This window comes from Nycticebus coucang, chromosome 6, assembly GCF_027406575.1.
Source record: "Nycticebus coucang isolate mNycCou1 chromosome 6, mNycCou1.pri, whole genome shotgun sequence".
Classification (NCBI taxonomy): Eukaryota; Metazoa; Chordata; class Mammalia; order Primates; family Lorisidae; genus Nycticebus; species Nycticebus coucang.
In genome coordinates, this window is record NC_069785.1 from 62,668,943 (window position 1) to 62,696,837 (window position 27,895).

General features: G+C 41.6%; 1 protein-coding gene across 3 annotated transcripts in view; it reads right to left on the minus strand.

Annotated features, from left to right (window-relative positions):
• Positions 1-17,390: 17,390 nt before the first annotated feature.
• ICE2 (interactor of little elongation complex ELL subunit 2) overlaps positions 17,391-27,895 on the minus strand; it is a 75,355-nt gene continuing 64,850 nt past the window's right edge. For all 3 annotated transcript variants that reach the window (XM_053595267.1, XM_053595269.1, XM_053595268.1), the window contains 2 exons: positions 23,479-23,737; positions 17,391-18,049 (listed from right to left, as the gene is read on the minus strand). In XM_053595267.1, the coding sequence (XP_053451242.1) occupies positions 17,921-18,049; positions 23,479-23,737 (388 nt within the window). In that variant the 3' untranslated portion in view covers positions 17,391-17,920. The remainder of the gene's footprint in view (positions 18,050-23,478; positions 23,738-27,895) is intronic.

The following is a 27,895-nucleotide window of genomic DNA, read 5'->3' on the forward strand; positions in this document are numbered from 1 at the left end:
TACAAGTATGTTTCTGTGAAATTGAAGGCAGCTATGGTTACCAGAATACCATCAATGCTCTTCTATGAAATTGGAAAAGAAAAAAAAACCCAAACCACAAAACAATGCTTATTATAGTTCAGATGAAAGCCTAGGCGGTTTTGACCAGCCGTGTCCCTGAAATAGCTGCCAGTATCTACCTGAGCCAATCAGGGAACTCTTAAGACGAGACTTGTCCAATTTAACCAATGTTGAGACTGTACTAGACTCCGGGCCGGGCAGGACTGTACTGCACATATATAATAGGAAAAAACATGTCGCTCCTCCGTAAGAACCAGTCACTAGTGGAAGTAAATATATTATTATAAATTGACAAATGCATCGGAAATGGAATCAAAGTGCTAGGGGCACCCCGTAAGAGACTGACTAATCCTGCAAGTTAACCATTAGTGAAAGGCAGCTGGCCATTCCATCTTGGTCAAGGCATTAATAGTTACTCAGAGGTATTTGAAGTCATTGTGCAAACCATAAAAGAGGAAACAGGGCACAGACCAATGTATTCTGTGTCAGCAGGAAGTGGTAACGTAGAGAGGTGTGACTGTTTATCTTTAAACGAACCATCCAGTATAAAAACAGGTGAAGAAGATTAATCACTACAGAAGGTATACATTTACCCGATGAATGTCACCATTGTGAAATTTGTAACGATGAATCGTTTTTGAAATCCTTTATTTCCCTCAAAGCTTAAGGCAAATTCTGATCACTTGATAGTTTTGAGAAACAAAGCTAGTGACTGGAGGGCACAGGAGAGTGGGGGAAGAGGATACTGAACAACCAGGGGGGTGAAAGCGTCATGAAGCCAGGATCAAGCCTTCTTTTGATAACATTGTTTGAGAAATCAGCAGGTTTTATTGTCTGGTTTGAAGAAAATGTGATCATTCTGATAAGAGATCTGAAGTGGATAATCTACGCAGGTATCAATCCAATCAAACGTTTTGAGTTCCTGTTATAACATTCAAAATCATATAGTATTATTTAAAAGTAAGTAATTTGGGGTGGCGCCTGTGGCTCTGGCCCCATATGCCAGAGGTGGCGGGTTCAAGTCCGGCCCCAGCCAAAAACTGCAAAAAAAAAAAAAAAAGTAAGTAATTTGAGGGGATAAAATGACCAAAATCATAGTGGACTGGCATGGAATCTTCAACGATGACATACCTATGGAAAATGTACTTATACACCAAAAAAGAGTTTCAAAAACCAAAACTCCCATAAGCAAGAGAATAGCCAAGTGTGTTGCAGTTTCCGATGCGCATGCCACAGGTAGGTCTGAATAAAAATGGGTTAACACCACCCATCCCTTTCCTCTTCTGGAGCCAGTGGTATGTTTCTGGGCATTCTGGATAGTGGGAGCAGTCTCAGACATGAACCCAAAAAACTGAAGAGTAAAGGTTACTCTTTTTCATAGAAGGTTACAGAGTTAGTGGATGCACAGTTGGACCTGAGGGTCCTCACAAATGTCGGCCACTCTTGGAATAGTTAACATTGTTTCTGTTAGCCTCTTACTAAATCAGACAGCTAATCAATGGTGTACCTAATGAAATTATCTGCCTTGTATTGTTAGAAAAAATACAAGAAGACTTCATACCTTTAACATCAAACTGAAAAGCCAGGTGGGAGCATGGCCTGGGACCCACATTTTCTGGCAATATGGATTCTCCATTTTACTACTTAGTTTATATTGGGTAAGCCCAACTTTCTCCTTTAAGACTACAACCCCATCTAGTTTAAACATTTAAGCATTATCTTAAATGTAACATAAACATTAAAACACCCTGGAGAGGAGCTTAGAGGTTGACTTACTCTGACCCGTCAAGCCCCTTAGGGAGGCAATCTGGGTTTTATTTTGGGCGTTTGAGCTCAGCTGCTTGGCTTTCTTTGTTTTTCTTCCCTATACTTCAGAGTCCAAGTTTTAAAAGGTTAGGAGAACTACCTAAACCCTTAAGAAAAAAAAAAAGGTTAGGAGAAAGACTAAGTAGGCAAAAGTAGCATTTAAAGAGTTAACCATTACTTTTCAAGTGACTTTCTTGGGAAGTTAACCAATCTTTTGCCCAGATGCAGAAATCAGTTCCAAATGATATAATTGGAATGTAATTCTCCGAAGAAAAATGCTTGAAAGGAACCCCTACTCCATTTAGCTTTGGGCCTAAAAGGAGAGGCATCTGACCCACCACGTATGAGGGTCTGCAGTCCTCACCACCCTATGGTAACACTGGTCCATCTCATCTTCCATCTCCGAGGTGGTTGCACACTCACAAACAAGGCAGGCATATTTGTTACCATAGACACAGGGTGAAGAGCTTGCCAAGTAAGACTGATCACTGTAACTTCAGGTCTAAATTGAAACATATCCTCTCCTCACCTCCCTGCCCTCAGACTTCCCTAGTTTCCATGCGGTCCCCCAAGCTCTCCTACCTACTATAGCCATACTCTCCATTCTCCAAGTCTAACCATCCTGCCTTCTCTCACTCCCACGCCCTGTTAAAAAGCTTTTGATTACTCCCCATCTCAAGATAACATCCACTATCTTTAATCAAAGCACCCAGGACTTCTTATCCACCAGTCCTCCCCAACATGCTTTCTTAGATTCCATTTCTTCTCTGTCACAGGCAGCCTGGCCAGGCCCCCGCACAGCTGTATGACTTGCCACACAACTATGCTATGCCTGTTTGTATCTCTGCGAAGTTGCACATACTTTGTCCCTGAACTTGAAATTCCTTTCCACTCTAGCAACCTCTTTTCAAATTTTGGCTCAAATGACACCTCTTATCGATTTGACCTGACAATACTTCTCATTTATACAGTGATTTACATTTTAAAAAGCACCTTTATATCCATTATTTATTGAATAGCTGCTACAGCCTGTAGAATAATCCAGGCATTAATACCTGGATTTTACAGTTGGAAAGGCTTGAAGAGGGAGGGCTAGCCTTTGCAAATGGTGGCACTGAGACTCTGTCTCAGCACTCTCCGTTCTCCCTTCCCTGAACCGCCTCTTCCAACAAACTCCAACTCTGGGCTGGCTCCTTCTAAGACTCAGCCTCTCATACTTCTCTTCCTCTCAAAGTTGCAGCTGACAAGTCTTAACATTCTGAAGACTTCCCAATGCTGGATGTGAATTAACTCTAGCACTGGGCTCCTGGGAGGCAGAAGACTTGGTTGACAGCAAACTCAGCACTCCCTCATATGCAAAATGACATTTTGGCCTTAGGCACTTACTAAGTTATAGAGTCCTGCTCCTTAAGAGTAAAAGTTTTCAGGCACTAGAGTGTAGCATTAAAAACAGCCAAACTGAATTAGGGACTGGCCTACCACTTAATTAGCCTTCCTGCACGCAGACGTATGCAGACACATTCAGGCCCACTGCACTGTGACTTCACAGTCCACGCCTCTTCTTCTGAACTCAAACGACACTCATTGTGCAATTGCATGAGATTGCAGATGGGTACTGGACAGAAACTATTTCTAGCTGCCTGTGTGGCACTGGGCAATTATAATTTGCATCACTTTTGGTGGGGCTGAGGGCAGGTATTATACTTGCTAAATGTGCTCCATTTTTTCCCCATAATAATAAAACTACTGTTGATGTATTGTTGGAGCCTCTGACTAAATAGTTAAAAATTAAACACATAATCCATAAAATACAGACTAGGTATAAGATGCAATCTATTCGTTAGTTGTATAGAAATGTTAACTTTCTCATTCAATCAAACAAATGGTTCTTAATCATTTATCCTGTATCTATTTCTGGCTTTCCGTTGACAACTTCAGGAATAAATGTGAACACTGTCTCATGAAGGATTATGTAGGCAGTAAGACTGTTCCTGGACATGATATTCTCTTTATTTGGAGCCCCATCCGACAGGTTAAATCCTTCCCCGAAACTTTACAGTTTAGTTTTAGCAGCTTAGGTTGGGCTAGTTTGCAAAACTGTGGATGACTCATGTTTACACGGCACCGGAGAACATCACCTACAGATGGTGAGGTGCTTGAGAGAGTGGGCGCCTTTTCAGCACACTGGAGATGGGACACATCTCTCCCTGTGATAAGCGGTAAGTCTGTTGTTGTTACTGTTGTTGCCCCAGGAAGAATCACAGGATGCATATTCAGGTCTAGACAAGTTTTGGCTGATAAGTACAAGGTGTTTAGGAGGTTTTGAGATATGCTATCTTCAAAATTGTTAAATCTGAACAATTTTGACTCTGAATTTGGACTCTGAATTTCTAAGGCAAACCTTTGCACCTTTGCATTTGTACTTCTTCTGTTGCCCTTAAATAGAGTATTATTAAATGAGATAGCACTGTACAAATATATCACAACCATGGAGCTTAGTATTTAAATAAGGAAAATATACCCACGATCTAATGGAATACGAAAGGTACTGATTGGAGGGATAGCCGTGACGAGTGTGGTCTTTGATAAACACAAAATTGGGGGTTTTAGTTTCTTTCCTTGTGCAAGACTGCCCTTGAGTTGCCCTTGTGAGCAGGGAGGTTTAAAATTCAGGCGGAGACAACCTAGCTACCTACATGCAGGTGTTTGGGAGCTCTTCAGTATCAGCACAATGTAATCCATTGAGCATCCAGGCTTTGTATAGCCCTCGGCCTTGTGTTAGCTACGCAGCCACGGAGAGACGCAATCTCGCCTGTGATGAGCTTACCATCTGTTTAGATTATATACACGGCAGATGAAACATTTGACAGAGGAAAATGTGAAGTATCATCTGATACATAGAATTTGTGGCATTATAATTCTGGAGAATTATAATTATAAAATCATTAATTAAAATTCAGAAGAAAAGACTTTTAGGAGTGGCAGTGTAAGAGAATTTTCATGCCCTGGACCTAAAAAGCAAGAGTCCTTGATTTTCCTCTTATTTTAACACTTTTGTCCTTATGCCTCTCTGAATCGTTTGTTAGAGGATGACTCTACCAGTCTTTAGTAGGACATTTCTGCTCACAAGTAACGAAAAAACCTATTGAGACTTGCAAATAAGAAAAGGGGTATCTTGGGTAAAGGCACCAAGAAGTCTGGGTCCGTCAGGACTCCGACCCTGTGAATTCCTTGCTTCTCCCTCAGAGTCTGGACTTTATCTTTAGGGTGGCGTCTGACCTACTCACATGGTGAGCAGCAGCATCAGTACTGTGGTGTGTCTGTAGGCACACCCAGGAGAGAGTGCTTCATCTCATAAACATCCCCTAAGAGTCCAGGACCTTGTGCGGGCTAGATACAATCCTCCATTCATACCCTAGGCCCGAGACGTTTACTAGGTACTGACTGGTTTAGATCTGGGTTACTGTGCAAATCACAGAGATTAGACCCACCAGGGCCCATTCCTGGAGTTGGAGGTAGGGTCAATTTCACCCAAATTTCTTGGCAGCTAAGCAATAGGGAATAAATTGGTGTGTGTGTGTGTGCGCGCGTGCAGGAACTGGCTAGGGACAGGGAGACTCTGAATTTCTAAGTCAAACCTTTGCACCTAGAATCCTGACCTTATTGTCCACCTCCCTCTCATAGCCTTTCCCCGGGGCTCCCAACTGGTTCCCCACTAATTATTATCTCTTCAGTCTTCGTGTTACATTGGCTGACAGGTATTCTTCCCTTAATCTGTAACTATAAATAGATTCCCTTGGTTCCTTTACCTGATATCCTTTTCTTATTTATGGTCTGAGTAGGCTTTTCTGTTACTTGTGACCAGAGATGTCCTACCAAAACAAAACCAAAACCTCTTCTCCTGGATTCTCTGCCTGGGTAGCGCCCTCCCTGTCTCCTCTGGCCCGTCTCTAAGTGGCCTCCATGGGCTCCTCCCCCCTGCCCCCCCCTTCAAGCCTCCTTGCCGTGACTCCTGCTCTTGCTCCATGGAATCCTCTGCTGATAATCCATGAAATTTCCCTTAGTTTTCATCCTCCTTGACTTCCCCATGGTACCTGACACTGAACAATACTCCTTCAACAAACTTTTTTTTTTTTTTTTTTGTAGAGACAGAGTCTCACTTTATGGCCCTCGGTAGAGTGCCGTGGCCTCACACAGCTCACAGCAACCTCCAACTCCTGGGCTTACGCGATTCTCTTGCCTCAGCCTCCTGAGTAGCTGGGACTACAGGCACCTGCCACAATGCCCGGCTATTTTTTGGTTGCAGTTCAGCCCGAGCGGGGTTTGAACCCGCCACCCTCAGTATATGGGGCCAGCGCTTTACCGACTGAGCCACAGGCACCGCCCTCCTTCAACAAACTTTTAAATATGAAATCATCTTAAATTTAGGAACTTGTTGCAGAAATACTACACATAGCTCCTGCACATTTTTCCTTAGGACTTCCTGTTAAGCTTTCCCTGCCCAAATCCTCCAGTTTGAGATTCAGTTGTAGACCTGATGCCTCATTCCCAGTTTCTATTCTGGTGTTTATTTCCTAAGTATGAGACGAGCTCTGACATAACCACACCAAAATCAGGAAATTAATTTGTTAATTAATTAATTAACCGACACATCATTACCTAACACATAATGACATAACCACACCAAAATCAGGAAATTAATTTGTTAATTAATTAATTAACCGACACATCATTACCAACGAATCCACACATTCCATTCAAGTTTTGCAAACTGTTCAAATCTGTCCTGTATGGGACCAGGACGGGATCGTGGGTCATATTCAGTAGGCTTTAATCTGTAACAGTCTTATAGTGCCAAAGACAGGTAATCTGAAGATTACTGACCATTTACTTTATAATCTGTCCCTCAGTCTGGGTTTCTCTCGTATTTCCTCATGTGGCAGGAATACTCCACAGTAGTGATGCTCTGACTTCCTTGGTGCTTCTCAGGAAGCACACTGTTGATTTGTCTCATTACTGGCGATAGTTTTATTCCTTTGTGAAGATTGTTTCTGCTAGGTTTGTTAGGCATCAAGTAACAGGTGTACTAAACTTAATAACAAATCATAGGTGATTTGTGGGGAGAGTCTGCAAGGCTATGTAAATATTCCTATATATCATAAAATTTTCACTTATACAGTCAGCATCCATTGATGATTCTTAGCTAATTATTACCCTAATGGTTGCAAATTAGTGATTTTCCTAATTCCTCTATTCTGTTTCCTGGCTGACCTTCTACTGTGGAACAGAATTTTCCCTTCTTCCCCATTTATTCACTCCTATCAGTATATGCTTCTGAGTTCCCATTTTACTCAAAGGGTTACATTGATTACATTCGGTTAGCATCATCATTTGACGCTCAAATTTTCCTGGAGCTAGGAACTCTGTTTTTAGAGACAGAATCTCGCTCTGTTGCCCAGGCTAGAGTGCAGTGTAGTGGTATGATCACTTCAGCCTCCTGAGTAGCTGGGACTACAGGGGTACACCACCACACCTATTTTATTATTATTATTATTTTTTGTACCCGTAAAGTCTTACAATGTTGCTCAGGCTGATATCCAACTCCCGGCCTCAAGTGATCATCCTACCCTGGCCTCCCAAAGTGCTGGAAGTACAGGTGTGGACCACTGCACCCAGCCCTAGGAACTCCTTTAAGTTAGTTTCTGTGTTCTTTTGATATGCCTTTTTTTTGAGACAGAGTCTCACTTTGTCACCCTGGGTAGAGAACAGTGGTGTCAGAGCTCACAGCAACCTCAAATTCTTGGGCTTAAGCAATTCTCTTGCCTCAGCCTCCCAAGTAGCTGGGACTACAGGCAACTGCCACAACGCTGGACTATTTTTTGGTTGTAGTTGTCATTGTTATTTGGCAGGCCTGGGCTGGATTCGAACCTGCCAGCTTTGGTGTATGTGGCTGGCGCCCTAGCTGCTGAGCTACAGGCACCGAGCCTTGAAATGCCCTTATCATTCTTTGAGTCCTTTCTTTCTGGTGCCATGTGAACCCCATCTTGGAATCAGTGATTTCTTCAAGGAGCTTTTGTTTCTTTTAGTGAAGAATGGGATTTAGAAAACAAGGTCTGGGACTGGGTGTGGTGGCTCACACCTGTAATCCTAGCACTCTGGGAGGCTGAGGCAGGTGGATTGCTGAAGCTCAGGAGACCAGCCTGAGCAAGAGTGAGACCCCATTTCTACTAAAAATAGAAAAACTAGTAGCCAGGCATTGTGGCAGGCACCTGTATTCCCAGCCACTTGGGAAGCTGAGGCAACAGGATCGCTTGAGCCCAAGGGTTTTGAGGTTGCCATCAGCTATGACACCATGGCAGTCTACTCAGGGTGACAGAGTGAGACTCTGTCTCAAAACAAAAAAGAAAAAGAAAACAAGGTCTAGGTGCTAGACACTAGATGTGTTCCTTGCTACTGGAATGTCACTGCTTTTAAATTCTCAGAATTAGGAAATACGTATGCAAATGTATCTACACAGGTATAACTGTTTTTCCAGCTCTCCCAATGAGCATATTAATTACCATAAATTCACTCTGATACTTCCAATTCTAATCCGGTATCACAGACTTATCCTTGCTTTCTCTTCCTCCTTATTTTCAATGTATTTCTTCGTATGTTCAGTTAACCTGATTTAAAAACAAAGTCCTAGTCCCTTGGCCCAAACAAAGGGGAAAAGGAGTGTCTTGGTCAGTTTTGTGCTGCTATAACAAAATACCATGGATCGGATGATTTATAGAGAAGGGAAATTTAGTTCTCACAGCTCTGAAAGGCAGGAGGTCCAAGACCTTACTGCATCCTCACAAGATGGGCAAGAGAGGACAAATGTTGAGTCATCACGGCAGCAGCCAGAAGGGGGGAATCGGCCCCCACAAGCCCTTTTTATAATAGCATTAACCCATTCACGACCCCGCCACCTCCCAAAGGCAACAACTCCCAGCACTGTTGCATTAGGGATTAAGTTTCCAACGCGTGGGTCTTGAAACCACAGGAAGGAAGAAAGAAAAGAGGAAGGAAAGACCAGCTTGGTCCCGGACTTGCCAGCACTGCCTTTTCTGGAGTCTCAGCACAAAGGTGGGTCCTTAACGTGCTTATCTATTTCTCTCCTGATTTCTAGACCCACATGTTCAGTGCTCTATAGGACATCCCTTTTTGTTTGTTTGTTTTTTTAGGACATCCCTTAATTGTACTGTTGACATTTGGTTGAAAACTAAACTTGTTGTCTTTTCACCCCATCCTATTCTTCCTCTGATACTTTCATTTAAGTCAGCGGCAGCTCTTAGTAAAGACCTCAGTTGTCTCTGAAACGTCTTACTTCATAATCACACACACGTGCTGTTTACTTAGCGGGCTGTGCCTTTGCTAACTCTGCTCCCTATTCTGCCCCCACTTCTAATTCCATCAGCTTGAAGAACATGCGCACATTTGCACACATCAATAATTGAATACAGATGCTCAACTTACCACGAGGTAACATCTGGACAAACTCATGCCAAGCTGAAAACACTGTGAATCAAAACTGCATTTAGTGGACCTAACCCACTAAACCAGGCATCCTCAAACTTTTTAAACAGGGGGCCAATTCACTGTCCCTCAGACCATTGGAGGGCCCGACTATAGTTTAAAAAAAAAACAACTATGAACAAATTTCTGTGCACACTGCACATATCTTATTTTGAAGTCAAAAACAAAATGGGAACAAATACAATTCACACCGCTTCATGTGGCCTGCGGGGCCGCAGTTTGAGGACGCCTGCACTAAACATTACAGCTATATAACATCAGCCTAGCCTACCTTAAACATGCTCAGAACACTTACATTAGCCTACAGTTGGGAAAGATCATCTAACACAAAGCCTATTGTACAAAAAAGTGTTGAATATTCATCTCACATAATTTATTAAATGCTGTACTGAAAATGAATTCCACCTTACTACTGGTTGTAAGGGTACTCAAAGTACGGTTCCCACTGAACCCGTGTCACTTGCACATTATTGTAAAGCCAGAAAGTTTTAAGTCTAATCATTGAGACCATATGCACATGTTTATTGAATGTTTACTATTTGCCAGGCTTGGTTCTAGATAAGAAGTGACGATTTTTAACTGAAGTTTCACCTTATTTATGAGATCTCTTTTGATGCCTCTGGGCAGGAGCAACTCCTCTCTCTTCATGTAACTCTGACCAATCACATGAACTAATTACAATACTTGTATTTTTGTACTTCTTTGGATGTCTTCCTCTTTCTGAGACTACAAACACTTGAAAATAAAGTCTAATTCATCTTTGAATTCCCAACACCTAGCTCAGTGTCTATTACCCGTTGTGTGACTTGCTATCCTATCAGTAAGTATTCATTTTGGGGACAGGGTCAAATTTGCTACCTCTTACCATTTGTACAGTTAACATCTCCTTGTCTTTCTCCTCTCTAAATAATCCTTCATATTGTAACAGTCCTAAAATTGATTGTGTTATTTTACTCAAAAGGCCTCCAATGTCTCCTCATTACCTTCAGAATCAAATCAAACTATCTGGAGTAACGTTCAAAAGCTTCTATTATCAGTCTCTAACTTACTTCTTCAGACTCATCTTCCCTTTACCATCTTTCACTTGCATGCTTGTTACATCGGCATCTTTGCTATTTCCTAAAACCAGCACCTTTCCTGAGTTTTCTTTGCTTTGTAATTCTCTGCTTCCTTTTTGGTCCACATCAACACTTTCTTTACTTATCATTCAAACACATTTCTACCAGGCCTTTCTCTTATTTCCAGCTGTCCCTTTCTCTTACTCCTTTGCACTATCGTGTCACTTTAACATTCTGCCCTACATTATAGCTTGTTGTTGCCCAAGTAGAATAGGAAATACCCTTAAGGCAGAAACCAATCTTATTTATCTTGGACTCCCAAAAGATTTGTATAATGTGTAACACCCGACAGATACTCAGAAATCCATTATCAATTCAATACAGAACAGGCAAGTTTTGATAGGTGAAAATAAATCCAAGCAGAGGTGTCAATAGATTCATGTGCAGAGATGTATTAACAGAGCATGCAGCAGGGATGGTGGAGCCGGAATGCAGATATGGCATTAATACAGCAGTTAGAAGGCCCTGGAAACCCTCCAGTGTGGCTTTGCCGCCCAGTAGCTGACTTTTAGGATTAATGGGACCATGTTGTGCTTTGTATTTTTGGATAAGCAAAACTTAGGATATAGAATATAGAAAGGATTTCGTCTCACTTTCATGAGAAATGCAGATCCTCAAAGGAAGGTGACGTTTAACCCAGGAATCATAGAACCTTTAGGGTTCTTCACTTTAAAAACAGCAATTAAGTAGGGTGTGATGGCTCTCACCTGTAATCCTAACACTTTAGGAGGCTAAGGTGGGAGGATTGCTTGAGGCTGGGAGTTGGAAAACAGTCTGTGCAACAAAATGAGTCCCATCTCTATAGAAAATAAGAAAGCAAGCTGAGCTTGGCGGCAAGTGCCTGTAGTCCCAGCTACTAGGGAGGCTGAGGTAGGAGGATTACTTGAGCCCAGGAGTTTGAGGCAGCTATGATCATGCGACTGCACTCCAGTCTGGGTCACAAAGTGAGACCCTATATCAAAAACAAAACAAAATCCCAGCAATCAATTTACACTCAGGCTCCTGCCAGCCCCCATTCCTTCAAGAATTAACAAGATTGGGCGGCGCCTGTGGCTCAGTCGGTAAGGTGCCGGCCCCATATACCGAGGGTGGCGGGTTCAAACCCGGCCCCGGCCAAACTGCAACCAAAAGATAGCTGGGCGTTGTGGCGGGCGCCTGTAGTCCCAGCTACTCGGGAGGCTGAGGCAAGAGAATCACTTAAGCCCAGGAGTTGGAGGTTGCTGTGAGCTGTGTGAGGCCACGGCATTCTACCGAGGGCCGTAAAGTGAGACTCGTCTCTACAAAAAAAAAAAAAAAGAATTAACAAGATTATAATTCATATTTTGAAAGCAAATACATCTTCCAAGACAAACTCTTGACTGTCTCACTTTCTCTGATAAGGCAATCTAGAAGTGTGGACCTCAACTCTTTTTGGTATGATTTGTGTGGCTAGTTAGACCCAAACCCCGGATAGGTGTTTTGTGTCTGCCATTATATCCCTTGGTGAGTAGTCTGCACAAGGGAACAGGCGACAGTGGAAAAATCACTGGAATGCATCCACTTTATTTCTGCATCTTAATGAGAAACCCAACATATCTTGCCATCAATTACTTCCAGGTTTGTTTAAAAAGTACCACAGACATGCAACTTACAGCAAATATCTTAATATTTTTACTACATGTCTATTGGGACCTGCAGATTTAGCATGTTGGTAATAAAATATTTAAAAAATTGTTCTCTTCACTCTATTCTAAACCTACTTTTCCTTCCATCTCCAAAATGTTTTTAATGTTCAAACCCAGAATCCGAGTAGAACAGGAAATGAACAGGTTAACTTACTTTGCAGTTCTGATCTAAATCAGAAAACGATTTCCACGTTTTGCTGATCAGTCGGCAGTGAAGGATTTCAGTCTCCACCTCACATGTCTGTTCCACACTAGACACTTTAAGAAACTTCTTGCACTGAATTTCTACAGTTTTTCATGTGATTCCTTATTCTACTCACGTCTGCTGTGTCATCTCGTCTTTTTCTGATTTCGGTCACCTATGGATACCCTAATGATTCCAAGTCTGTAATGATGAGATGAAGGCTATCACTTGAGTTCAACCTTCAAATTATCAAATATCTGACATCAGCTTTTTTTAAATCTCAGATTTAACACACTTTTTAAAAAGTGTCCTTTTGCCAGGCATGGTGGCACATGTCTGTATCCCAGCTACTCGGGAAGCTAGCAGAGGTGGGAGACTGCTTGGGCCTCTATGTTCAAATCCAGCTTGGGCAACACTGCCAGACCCAGTGCTTTAAAAAGTGTCCTTTCTTTTCTTTCCATGCTGGATCTAATTCTTCTATATTCCTAAAATGTTCATGGCATATGTGGTGATTTAAAAATATATTCAGACATTCTTTCCCTCCAAAGGAAGGAGCTCAGTGTGCACTCAGTGCCTTACTTCTAACAAGGAGAAATACGGCAGAAATGAGTGACTTCCAAGACAAGCTCATCAAGACACTGGGGCTTCCTCCTTGTTCTCTCTTGGACTGTTGCTCTCAGGTGAGCCAGCTGCCATGTTGTGAGGACACTCAAGCAGATCTAAAGAGATGTGCATGTGGTGAAGATCTGAAGTTTCTTGTCAACAACCACTGAGAAACTTAGGCTTCCCACCAACACCCAGGGAGTGAATCTTCTTAGACACAGATGCTCTAGCCCTAGTCGTGGCTTTAGATGACTGCAGCCCCAGCCAACACGAGAAACCTTCAGCCAGAGGGACCCAGTTGAGCTGCAACTGAATTCCTGATTTACCAGAAACAGTGTGATAATAAGTATTTTTTTTTTTGAGACAGAGCCTCCAGCTGTCACCCTGGGTAGAGTAACGTGGCATCACAGCTTACAGCAACCTCCAGCTCCTGGGCTCAAGCTATTCTCTTGCCTCAGCCTCCCAAGTAGCTGGGACTACAGGTGCCCGCCACAAGGCCCGGCTATTTTTGGTTGCAGCCATCATTGTTGTTTGGTGGGCCCGGGCTGGATTCAAACCCGCCAGCTCAGGTGTATGCAGTTGGCGCCTTAGCCGTTTGAGCCACAGGCACCAAGCCAATATTTGTTGTTTTAAGAAAGCTACATTTGGGATAATTTATCACACAGAAAATCGGTAACCAGTATGTACAGCATCTAAATTCAAAATTCAAAAGTAGAAATGGTTAAAGGAAATGAACACTTCAACTGAACTTTCTTCCCACTCTAACCACACTCCTCCTACTTCGTCAGTCAGCACCACTCTCACCCAGTATCTCAAACGAGAGCCTGGAAGCAGCACCTTGCTCTCCCTAAACCACATAACCAAGTTATTTTTTTCTCTTCTATTATCATTTGAGCCCACCCTACTCTTAACTGCTTTAATCCTGGGCTTTAGCATTTTTTTTTTTTTTTGCAGTTGTTTTTTTGGCTGGGGCCAGCTTTGAACCCACCACCTCTGGTATATGGGGCCGGCACCCTACTCCTTGAGCCACATGTGCTGCCCAGCATTTTTCTTTTTTTTTTTGTAGAGACAGAGTCTCACTTTATGGCCCTCAGTAGAGTGCCGTGGCATCCCACAGCTCACAGCAACCTCCAACTCCTGGGCTTAAGCCATTCTCTTGACTCAGCCTCCTGAGTAGCTGGGACTACAGGCGCCCGCCACAACGCCCAGCTATTTTTTGGTTGCAGTTCAGCCGGGGCCGGGTTTGAACCCACCACCCTTGGTATATGGGGCCGGCGCCTTACCGACTGAGCCACAGGCACCGCCCTGCCCAGCATTTTTCAATTACAATCAGACTTCCAACTTTTCTCCTCTCTCCCTACAGTGTTTCCCAGCTCCACTTTATTCAAATACCAACAGGAGCTTTCTCAAACACAGACCTGATGATGTTACTAACTTTATTAAACTTCACTTGTGGGTCCCACAATGTACAGAAAAGAAATTCAAATGCCTTAATGTGGCACATCTGTCTCTGTCCTATGGTTTTCTCTCTCATCTTCCATGTTCACAGCCTACCATCTGGCCATCTTTTACCTTTTCATATGCTGTTTTCTTTCTTTTTGTAGAGACAAGAGTCTCACTTTATCACCCTTGGTAGAGTGCTGTGGCGTCACACAGCTCACAGCAACCTACAGCTCTTGGGCTTAGGCGATTCTCTTGCCTCAGCCTCCCGAGTAGTTGGGATTACAGGGGCACACTACAACGCCCAGCTATGTTTTTGTTGCAGTTCGCCCAGGGCTGGGTTTGAACCCACCAGCCTTGGTATATGGGGCTGGCACCCTACTCCCTGAGCCACAGGCGCCGCCTGCTGTTTTCTTTATGGAAGATCTTTCATTTTCCCTTTATAACTCCCACACATTTTAAAAGATTCAAGCTCAAGCTTTATCTCAGAAAACCTTTTTTCACTAAAAAGAACTGGCTGGACGACTTTCTTCTATTACTTTATCACAGCTCTCACATAAATCCGTGTTGTGTTCTCCACCAGAATGTGAGCTCCTGAACAAAAATCCGCCCTTGTATACATAGTCATTTATTCGTCATCCAACTTATACCTACTGAGCAACTACATGACAGGCACAATATTAGGTATTTGTTAATTAATGGGGAAAAAAATAAATATGCCCCATCCTTGCAGAGACTGTAGTCTGTTCAAGAAGAAATATAGTAAGTCAAATCAACAAATAAATATTGTGAGATCTGAGAAATGAATGTTGGACAAGTTAACAGTGGGGCCTACTTTAGATTACATAACACACAATTGTGCTCTAACACTTAATTAAACTGTTTTCCAGAACTGTGTATACATTATGGCTTCACCACTGAGGTACAAGTGGTCTGGGTCATCACCTCCTTGCTAATACTGAGTTTGATTTAAAAGAAAAAAAAATCTTCGTTCATATTGTCAATGTCACTTTGCTTATAAATTCTTAGTACTAAAAATTTAAAAAGACTGGGTGGCGTCTGTAGCTCAGTGAGTAAGGCGCCGGCCCCATATGCCGAAGGTGGTGGGTTCAAACCCAGCCCTGGCTAAACTGCAACAACAAAAAAGTAGCCAGGTGTTGTGGCGGGCGCCTGTAGTCCCAGCTGCTTGGGAGGCTGAGGAAAGAGAATCGCGTAAGCCCAAGAGTTAGAGGTTGCTGTGAGCCGTGTGACGCCACGGCACGGCACTCTACTCGAGGGCGGTACAGTGAGACTCTGTCTCTACAAAAAAAAAAAAAAAAAAAAAATTTAAAAAGACATAATCAAATACAGAGGGTACCAAAAAATGTATATACATTTTAAGAAAGGAAAAAATGTATTAAATTCCTAATACTCAATTTACATTTGACTTCTGCAATTATAAGAGTGCTCCATGTGACTTGAATTCATCTTTTGTTATTGGTGTATATTGAGTGTTACACTTTTAATACAGTTTTTCCTTTCTTAAAATGTGTATACATTTTTTGGCATCCTCTGTACATGTTAAAAAAAAAGGGAGACTTCATTATATACCAGTGAAAAACTAGCTTTGTATATTATCAGAGTTATTTAAATATAGTCAAGATAATATCAAAATCACTTGTAGGTATGTGAAAAGTAACGTTAAAATAATGAAAGCCAAATCTCCCTGGTATTCAGAAGTCTGATGCAATCATTGCCCAGTTGTTTTGTTTTGTTTTGAGATAGTCTGACTCTGTTGCCAGGCTGAAGTGCACTGGTGCCACCATGGCTCACTGCAGCCTGGAATTCCCGGGCTCAAGGGATCCTTTTGCCTCAGCTTTCCAAGTAGCTGGGATTACAGGCACATGTGCTAGTGCACAGGGCTACTTTTCTTAGTTTTTGTACAGAGAGGGTCTCTGTTGCCAGTCTGGTCTCAGACTCCTCCTGGGCTCAAGTCATCCTCCACTTTGGCCTCTCAAACTGCTGAGACTACAGGCATAAGCCACTATATCCAGCCGCTGTCCAGCTTTTACAAGAGGAAATTCCAAGGGAATCCCTGCCTTTCCCTTCGCTCACTGCCAAATGATTCACAACTAAAACGTTTCTAGGGTACATGACTTTAAAAAAAGCTCAGCGTTTTAAAAAAGGAAATGGAAGGATAAGGAAATGATGTATTAAGACACAAAACCATTTTTACTAATAATTACTTGTTAAATAATAAAAATATCCTATAACCAAAAAAAAAAAAATCAAAGCAAAACAAAACTTGGTAACAGAAGATAAATATTTCAACAGTTACTTATAATATTTGAGGAGATTTTTAGGCTTAAATTCTTATATTAACATAGAACACACAGGGTAGTGCCTGTGGCTCAAAGGAGTAGGGCACCGGCCCCATATGCTGGAGGTGGCAGGTTCGGGTTCAAACCCAGCCCTAGCCAAAAACTGCAAAAAAAAGAAATACTGGCTAGGACCACAAATTTGTATTTTACAAAGGATACATTATTTCTGAAAATTTTAGTGTATACTGAAGAACAGAGTTCTAAAACTTAAATAGAACCTGTACCTTCTTAAATCTAAATTTGCTACAGTAACTTCAGTTAATTATGCTTTTCCAAATTCATTTGTGGTCCTGGAAAACTTAAATTACTCAGTGTAGATGAGGAAAAAAATAGCTTATGTTTTGCCATATTAACCTTGTCAGTTTGAACAATGCAATTTTTTCTGGAAAATATATTCATCTCTGCTTTCAGTATATTTCAACACTCAGCTTGGATCTATATCAAGATATAGAAACAGTTGTCACCAAACCTGTTGCACCACAAAAGTTTTTTTTTAAACAAACTGATGGTTACTCAACAAGAAAATGTTAACTTGTGACTTTAAAGAGGCAGGGAGTTTTTTATTCTTGGCTTCTGCAGTAAGAATTTCACCAAGTTTTTAAAAGCATTAACTTTATTAACTTGCAATGATCATCAGTTTAAAGTGGTAAGCAAAAACTATCAAAATGAGTCAGAAACAAGGTTAGCAAGGCTCACAATTATACATGACATTGGTAATAGTTAACCTTTTGACCTAGTCTCAACAGACTGGCAATATATAACTCAAATTATTAACATAACACATAATGTGTTATTTAAAAAAATCTATTTACAATTTTTAAAAAAGGTCTAATGTAAAAATATTTTTCTTCTTAATATATTTCCCTGTTACGATAATGTTAAAACAGGTAGTTAGATTCTCCTCAAACTTTTAAGAGTGAAGATCCTAACATTCCATTTCATTGAAACATTCTTCATATCGCCAACATCATTTTTTTCAAGGCACTCTAAGAACTCTTGAGGATATGCTGGGAGAAATGTTTCTGTTGCCTACTGACCTTTTAAAGCATATTTCTTCTCAAACTTTTCTAAATTAAATATTGTTATAATGGGTTTTTCTGAATTTTTTTCCCCATGGTACAATCCTTAAGTTATTTTTCTTTTATTTGGAGCCACTCCTTCATTTTCAACTTGCTGAGCAGGCAAGCCAGTGCTTTTGGTTTCCTTGGAAACTGGATTCCTGTGGCTGCGTGTGGGCATTCTTGTTCCACCAACCTAAGAGATGAGGCAAAGAACAGACTAGCTTAATGTATTTACACCATACCTACATATAATCAACTCTACTTTGTTTATATGTGCGTTAATCACCTTTTGAATGATATTGTATATTTTTAATCTCCAGTTACATGGCTGTTTCTGAACAAGTTTTAATCTGACAGTTTTATACTACTAACTGTTAAAACAGCAATCAGAGAAGGGGGAAGACAGGATAGATGGAGAGAAGTGTGAACAGGGAAACCACCCTCTACTATGTTTAGAAGAGGTTGAAATTTTAAATTAGGAAATGAGAATGGTGGACCTTTTGAGCAATGTGTTTATAATTATCAAGCTAAAGGGCAAAATAAAAAGTGGGGAAGAAATGGGAGATTGAAAGAGAGCAAAAGAAAATACAAGGAAAAGGTCGGAAGTAGTAAAGAAGGAGAAGAAATTACATAAAGAAAAAACAAAGACAATAAAATAAGGAAAGTAAAGAAGATAAGGAAAGAAAATGAAGAAAGACAAAATATGAACAAAGAAGAGTCCCTGAAAAGAGAAGAGAAAAAGAGTAAACTTAAAGAAAGGAAGGGAAGAGAAGAATCCAAGTAGAAAGGAAAGGTGAAGGGGAGAAAGAGAAGAGCAAAAAAGAAATAAGAAAAAGGGGAAGGAAAAACTCTGGGGAATACAGAGGATAGGAAAAGGGGAAGAGGGACGTCAGGGGCATGAGGAGAAACTACTGTGGTGCTGACTCCACCTTCCTGACCACCCTTCCTCACCCCACTTCCAAGCTCACATGGCCCAACAAAGAGAGGTGTTCTATTCTTAGGACTATCAATCCCTTGCTAATTGTAGTTCTACCACAGATGACATCTGGAAATGCTGTCACCTCCTTGGCCACTGGAGAGCCTCCTATGCATAGGAGAGCATAAAGGTTTTTAAAAGGATAACAGAGAAGGTCAGATGTCATAGAGAAGAACCAAAGCTGTACAGCCTGAAACCATTTCCGCAGAACCTGCCTCTATTTTCCCTAGCCATCTTGCACTCTGTTTCTTCACATCCTGTTCCGTGAATTCCAGGACTGGGAGTGATGGATAATATTGTAAATCCAAAAACATTCTCTCCTTTTCCTAGTCCAAGAGAAATAATACTGGCATTGCTGTTAGGGGTGTCTGGCTCATTAAGAATGAATCAGACTCCAGCTTCCCTGACCTATCTACTGTCTTCCTTAAACAGCACATTTTGGTTTATAATTACATGGCTAAAAAGAACAAATTTGAGTAGGGACCTGAGTCTGCCAATCTATCTTGGTGAATCTGATGAACTTTTGTAACGTACTGACTAGAAAAGCACTGTCATTTTTAGATTACCTACATACCACACGCACTCCTCTGGTACTTCCTATAAAGATATACTCCCACACTAATTGCATCTACTACTCTTTGGGAAAAGCAAATATTTTGAAAACTTCTATCACAAGATTATATGTGTGTGTGTGTGCGCGTGCAAAAGGAATGCTTATCACAGAACTTGTAGAGGGGAAAAAGGAGTAAGTACAGAGCAGCTGCAAAAAGACTGGAAGGGGAATTTAAAAGCAGCACAGGAAGCTGAAGGGACCCTTCCACAAAATTTCTGCTTGACGCAGTAAGGAGGCAGAGGCGGCTGTTTCTCAGCGTCAGTGCCAAGGGCAGTACGGCAGGATGACGTCTGAGTTTAAGTGGACTAGAGACTATATGAAATCATATTAGTAAAAACATTTGTTAGATGAGGTTTCACACCATGAAAATATGCAGATAATTTATTTCATACAGGACTTAACTTCTCCGTTTTCTTAAAATCTCTGATTTGATCCATTGCTCCTAGGTTAGAATCCCTATCTATGCCTAGCTTCAGATTTCAAAGTCCCATTCCTGTGGTCTGGCTAGGAGGAAGACAGGGTGATTCCTACCAAATGTAACGCTAGATTGTAGGAGTGGGAGATAACCAGTAACTTTCTATCATTTTTTTAAGATTATATCAAGCCAAGTTATTACTTATCTAATTCTCTATTGCAAGCTAGCTATACAACAACCTGGTCCTAGATAAACTCGCGAAATATTTGTTCCTGGACAACATATGAAATACCTTAAAAAATATTAATTGGCCAGGCATGGTGGGGACACATCTGTAATCTCAGAATTTTGGGAGGCTCATGCAGGAGGACTGCTTGAAGCCAGAAGTTTGAGACTAACCTCCACCAAAAGTGAGATTCTGCCTCTACAAAAAATACAAAAATTAGCTCAGTGTAGTGGCTCGTGCCTATAGTCCTAGCTATGCCAGGGGCTAAGGCAGGAGGATTGTTCGAGCTGGGGAGTTGAAGGTTCACACCACTACATTCCAGCCTGGCTGACAAAGTGAGACCTTATATCTAAACAAACAAAAAAATCCCAAAACAAAAAACTATACATATTTACATAAATATAAAATACATATATGAGGGCTGTCAGGACAGTATAAAGCCCAGACAGCCCTTATATATAAATCAATAACTGCTCAGTGATATAAAAGGTCAGATAATTAAATTCGCAAATTCATTCTGGAAAACGTGCTTCATAACTCATTGCTGAATATCATCACTACATCACCATGTGGCTGCAGGCTTGAAGGCAGCCACAGTGATGTTCAGCAACGAGGTACGTGCCGCTCCTCTAGGATGAGTATGCAGACTACACGGTCAGACCTCTATGACGACAGCTCTTAGAGCCATTCAGAAAAAAGTTCCAAAGCTGATCTGCAGGGTAGAATAGGCACTGTGTCAGTGCACAGCTTCCCAAGGAGAGCCCCTTGACGGTGACCACAGTGATATTCAGCAATGAGGTATGTAGCACTTTTTCTAGGATAAGTTCACAAACTTGTCACACCATGTATATATGTAATTGAATTATTAAAGTTTACTTACATTTATGTGACCAAACTGTGAATATATGGAATTTCTCCAAGTGCACTGCCTAATAATGTTTTTGTTTTTTTGAGATAGAGTCTCAAGCTGTCACCTTTGGTAGAGTGCCGGGCTGACACAGCTTATAGCAACCTCCAACTCTCAGGCGTAAGTGATTCTATTACCTCAGCCTCCCAAGTAGCTGGGACTACAGGCACTGGCTACAGTGCTCGGCTGTTTTTTGGTTGTAGTTGTCATTGTTGTTTGGCGGGCCTGGCCTGGATTCAAACCTGTCAGCTCCGCTGTACGTGGCTGGTGCCCTAGCCACTTGAGCTACAGATGCCGAGCTTTGATCAACAACAGTTTTGATCAACAACAGACTGCATCTATGAAGGTGATCCCATTAGATTATAATGGAGCTGAAAAATTCCTATCACTTAGTGACATCCTGGTATAATGCATCGTCTTATCTATGTTTAGAGATACAAATATGTTTTGTGTTAAAACTGTCTGTAGTGGGCGGCGCCTGTGGCTCAGCGGGTAGGGCGCCGGCCCCACATGCCGAGGGTGGTGGGTTCAAACCCGGCCCCGGCCAAACTGCAACAAAAAAATAGCTGGGCGTTGTGGCGGGCACCTGTAATCCCAGCTACTTGGGAGGCTGAGGCAAGAGAATCACCTAAGCCTAGGAGTTGGAGGTTGCTGTGAGCTGTGTGACGCCACGGCACTCTACCAAGGGTGATAAAGTGAGACTCTGTCTCTACAAAAAAAAAAAAAAAAAAAAAAAACTGTCTGTAGTATTCAGTGAAGTTACAAGCTGCACACGTTTGCAGCCGAGAAGCAAAAAGCTCCCACGTAGTAGGCTATCCCATCAAAGTTTGTGTAAGTACGCTCAGAACGTATCCCTATCATTGAGTGAAACATAACTGTAAGTTGTTTTCTTATTGTACTAATGCACATTTTGGACCATATTATTAAAAATATCAAATCACTGAGGTATTTTCAAAGCATAAAGCACTCAACATTATTTTAGGGTCAGTCTCTGTCAATAGGAAAGCATATTACTCATTTCTTTTTTAGGAAACACCATGCATAACATAATAAATTTTTCCTATCACTTAAAGTTCTTCAGTGCCAAGGTATTAAATTCTTTGTTTCCACTAAAAATAAGCCACTCCCACACAGAATTATATGTTATAAGTTAACAGACTATAATCAGTAGTTTCTAAGTTAAAAATAAATCATTCTCATAGAAAGAACACAGTCCCTTCAAAAACAGTTCAATTATTTTTAAGTTAAGAAATTTTTCCCCCCCAAAAAAAAAAAAAAAAAAAAGAAATTTTTCCCTTAGGAGGTTACAAAAATTACTACTTATATTAATTTAAACTGGAAATACCCTACCAAAATTGTAGATAAAAGAGCTTAAAATGTTAACAACTTTCTCTACTCTTTCCCTTGCACAGCAAGTTAACCATATTTATACTTTCCTGGCCAAAGCTAAAATGTGCAAAGAGTTCTCATTTCTAAAGGGGTAAGTCCACACAGTAACATTAGTGTAGGAACTTAAAAACATAAACAACCCCATTCACTGCAAATTATTAAAAAGTCCTCAGCATTTGCATTCTAGCTATTTCTCAAAAGCACTTGAGGACATTTACAGGTTACTTCAGTATAACACAGAAGGGAAAAAAAGAACAGAATTCCCAAATAATACACAAGTGATATATGCTCTGGGGCAAACATACTGAGATTACAGAGCTCACACAATAATTTTGACTCAAAGATTTTTGGCAACAAGTAAGGAAAATACACCGAGATTTTGTTTCCCAAACATTCATTTTCATTTTTAGAGTAAAACTTTTCCTGTAATTAAACTCAAATTGGAACTTCTTACATGATTTACAGAATGAGAGATGTGGTTGAGAATACCAATAGCCATGCCTTTACAAATTTCAGATAGAGAAATGACATTCAGCTGGTATTTCTGGGAAGGGCTTCTACAGAAAGAGTAATATTAATTGTAACTCAATAAATACTAAGTTATACAATACCTAGCAAAACAATGTAGTCCTTAACACATCGCTGTGTTTTTAAAAAGGTCCTTGATTCACTAATCACTAATATTTGCCTTATTTTCACATATCCTACTTATCAATTTTTAATTATATCATGCTTTTATTAAATGTATTCCTCTACAAATTGACTCAACTATTTAATAAAATGAAATACGACATGTATAAACAAACATTTTTTAAAAATACAACTTTGCTTTGCATAGGAAGATAGAGATTTAACTATGTGGCTACCTTAGCCATGCATCTACTAGGCAAACTAAAAGAATTTTATAAACTTGAAAAAAATAAATCGTTCCACTGACACACAGACTGAACTCAGCAGAGCACACACTTCTACCTATCCTTCTGGTACATATAGTTTTTAGAATGAATGTGGACATTAGGTTAAAATATGGTATAGTTAGTGAAACAGATAAATAATAAACAACACAATGAACATTTAATTTCAAAAAAGATTTTACCTTTTGTTGTGTTGTAGGATCCAGTGATTTAGGTGGAAAAGTACAAGGTATTCTTCCATGATGGATGTGATATGGTAATAAGAGACTGGGATCGACCGGGACCCAGGGAACGGAGAGGCTGGAAGGTACACCAGGAAGGCCGCAATGTGTTTTATGCAAATTATATGCTGTTCTAGTAACTTTTCCATCAGAGGTCTTATAGATCAGGAGTGAAGAATCTTCTGCTGCATGAGACAACAAGTAGGACCCCTCCTGCAAGCTAAATTCACACAATGAAAATCAGTTCATTGGCTCACGTGTTGATTTCAATAGCACTTTCTTAATCATGATCTATTAGTAAAATTGAGCACAGTTTTGGAAATAGAACATCACCTCTAAAATTACTTTATAACCCAAGGAATTTAAGAAATCTTTTAAACTATTTCCCTGCTTCTTATGCAATTAATTTTACTTTTAATACTGAAGTTCAGACTATCTGATCACTTCCTTTTTAACTTTGTATGTAAATCGGTAAGTTTTCACTTACTGGAAAACAAATAGTATGCCTAATTCCCTAATCCATGGACAACAGATACTTACATTGAAAAGTCTTTTTATCAGTTCTACATTGTACCTAATGATAGGCAGAAGAGATACAAAAGTGAAAGTGACATAGTCACTACATTAGTGGGAGGGACAGTCAATTGAACAACCATTATAAGATACGAGGAGCGAAACCTAAATGTGACTGACAGAGCATGATGTCGGACGGGAGGTGTAGCCCACCTCTCCCAAGTCATCAGGTGAGAGGAAGAGGGGTCTGGACCTTTTCCCCATGTGGATTATTAGTGTGGACAGACAGCTGGAGACACACAGTGAATTGGTGGATTGCTGTATATGAGGTGTAATTTAAAACCACAGACTCTGTTGTAGAGATTTTTTCTGTTTGGCTGTGCTGGCCGGCAGGCCCCTCCCTCACGGAGGACAACAGCTTGCAATTCCTGGTGAAACATAATTGACAAAAGTTTATTGCTGAGCCGAGTTTAGAGACCTGAAAGGGGTTCCACTCAGAGCCACAAGGGGCTAAGCAACCCGATGGAAAATTGAAGGGAAGGGATCCCGCCAGGGAAACAGACATTTTGAATTGTCCAAAATGGCGGACACCTTCCCTCAGAACAACAGGAGTGATTAAATAAACTGGACCATTCCTGGTGGGGAATATTGGTGTGGGCTGGCAGTTCAGGCTGAGCGGTGAACTGGCGGGTGGCTGGACTCAAAAGTCCAGATTCAAAAGTGAGACTCTGAGCCACAAAAACTGAGGATGAGGTCTCTGTGCGCTGCTGCCAGGGGAGCCGGCAGCAGCTAAAACCGGCGGCAGCCAGCACCCTCCCCCACAGCCGATTGCAGTTGCTAGTTCACAGGAGAACATGGGAGCAGAGTGGAAAGATTTGTGAAGCGTGGACTCCTGCACCGAGTTGGGAGGTCAGATAGGAGTGCTGTCTGGAACAGAGCAGCTGAGGTTAGATAATAATTAGGTAATAAACTTTTACAGAAACTCCAAAATGGCTATCGGACAGGTAGGGTGGTTACCATGATAACAGTGTAAACTGCGAATCAGGTGTAAGTCTGGGAACCACCCACAGCGCAACCTGGTATCCAGAAAGAATATTGTATTATAAATAAATTCCTACAAAAGTTGATCCATACGTCATACATATAGATGTATATTTCTACATATATACAAGAATAATATTTTTGTGGTTGGTGCCTTTTTTTTTCCTCATCATTTTCTTAGAGGAGCTGTTGTTAATTTTTTATTATTATTTCTATATATGTATTTTTTATTTTTTCTATTTTTAATTTTTCCTTTCATCTTTTTTAACTTTTTTATGAACACCACTTTTTTTCCTCCTTTTTCCCTTCTCTCTTCCTCTTCTTCCCTTCTTATGGTTTCTGAGAGTGCTTACATCAGATTTTTAGAGGTTTTTTTGGTTTGTTCATTTTGTTTGTTTTTTACCTTTTTTTCAATTATCTTACGAGTATCATTATTTTTATTGCAGTTGTTTTTTTGTTGTTGTCTGTATGTCTATGTGTTTCTGATTGTGCATCTGTGGGCTTGTGTGTCTGGTAGCCTTTTTATCTGTCTATTTGCTCATTTGGCCACAATGTGTTTGGTGTTTTGCTAAATCCTCGGGTTGGCTATTTTCCCTAACTCCAATTTTCACATTCAACAAGAACAAGGGGGAAGAGGGACGATGGCTGATTGGAGCCAGCTCTCAATAGAAGCCCCAGCCCAGAGGGAGAGATAACGAGCAGAAAAAACACACCAAAGCTGCAGGAGGGGAGCCGAGCTGAGAGATGAGATAGATAATTGCTCGCCTTCCCTGCTAAGGCAAGCTTCAACTCCAAAGAAATTATTTTCAGAGGTGGAGACAAGATGGCTGAAGCCAGCTTTCCACAAAGGCTCCCATCCAGAAAGAGAGGTAAAGAACAGAAATTTAGCAAGTAACCTGGTGGATTAGAGCTGCACCAAGACAGAAGGTTAAAGAACGCACATCAACCCCTCTGAGATGAGCTGCGACCCTGAGGATACAAACAAAAGGTACGAAAAACATCAAAAGCGGACAGGAGTTCCCTACCCCATGAGAATGGCTCGGAGTACCCCACAAACAAAGAAGCAGAGTTCAAAGGTTCTCCCACCACTCTATGGGAGAGACCCTCTAAAAACTGGACCTACCTCCCTTACTAGGGTGCCACGGTGTTCTCCTGCCAGCCATAAAACTATATAAAACTGTATATATTCTCTACCTACAATTCTGCACCCCCAAAACTCCCCTCCACTCTGACTCTGAGGTCTGGAGGCCTGTCGCCCAGGAGTCCAGATTCATGCATGATTTCTCAAAGGGTGTGGACAGGGCCTGGACTGCAGCTGGTCAGTGCTGATTCTGCAGCACGGGAGTGAGGAGAGGAAAGTAGGCTGCGAGGGAATCACGCCGGAGCAGCAGTGCCCCGAGGCGCAGAGCAGCAGCCGTTTTTGGCAACAATTGGGTTCACTCCCGGATATTCCGAAGCCACACCCCTGTCTCCCGGGGCAACAAGAGTAGGCCGGGCATCTTCTCAGGTGGCAACCACTGCGGAACAGATCTGGGACTGAAACACAGGCCCTGTGAGTAAAGGGTTTCTCTGAGGCAGTACAGGCCTGGGTGGAATGTGGGGACTGGAAAATGCACACGCAGAGCAAAGTGGAGCTGACCCAGAGGACCGCTTTACTGAGCCCAAGACACACCTGGCCCTCAGGGGATGGTCAACCTATAGACAAAGGAAGGCAGGAGACTAGAGCTGACAGCTAACCGTGCTGCGAATACAAACCTGCAGGAGTAAAGATAGGGCCTGAGGCACAGGTTCTGGGAACTCAAAACAGCTTCTCTTCTGCAGGGGAATTTAGCAGGGACAGAAACAAATTCACACAAAATTATTCTCTTCTGTCAGTAACATCAATCAGGGGTGGGGCTGGAACTCAGTGAACACCCCCCAGCCTCCATTAAGCGCCCAAGGTTGTCAGGCCTCACCTCTCCCTGATGGACAGAGGAAGAGTGCAGCAGCCTGGCTGAACAGATATAGATTTCCTTGTGATTCATGCAGGTGCAAACCTCTGGAGTATCTGCTCCCTGGAGGCAACTGCGTCACAGCCCTGCAGGACTATCAGTGCCTGGGTGTGACAGAGGTGCAAGGTGGGGAAGGAGGCATCAACCTTCCCAGACTAATCTATTTGCTGGGTGGGTCCTCCTGACTTCATAGAGCACCGGAGCAAGTGATATTTGAGTTGTCAACAGACCCCTGTGATCCAGTTGCCAGAGACCTTTTAAGCTCTCCCACCTGAGACAGGTGCTGATTGAGACAATTGATTTGGACTTTTTGAACTGAGCCAATTGCCCAAGGACGATTCAAATGGTGCCCTGGGTGGGTGGTTGTAGGAAGGTTTGATTTTCCTTTTCCAACTGTTGCCTGTGAGAGGGCGGGGTGCCTTAATTGCTGGTATTTCTCCACAGCTGAGACTTCAACCCAGAGTAACTGTTTCACTAGGGTCGGACAGAGACCAACTGAAAACAAGACAGAACCATTTCGCCCCACCACGCCAAACAGGTCCCCAGTTTCTCAGGCTGTAGTGTACGGGTCCTTGACAAAGCTCCAGGGGAAAAGTCAAACAGTGTAAAATAATCATGGGGCAGAATCAGTGGAAAAACTCTGGTAACATGAATAACCAGAATAGATAACCACCACCCCCAAGGAAAGATATGGCAGATGTAACTGAAGATCCCATTCATAAACAGCTGGCCGAGATGTAAGAAATTGAATTCAGAATTTGGATTGCAAACAAAATTAATAGAATGGAGGAAAATTTGGAATTAGAAATTCGAAGAGCAATTCAAAAGTCTGA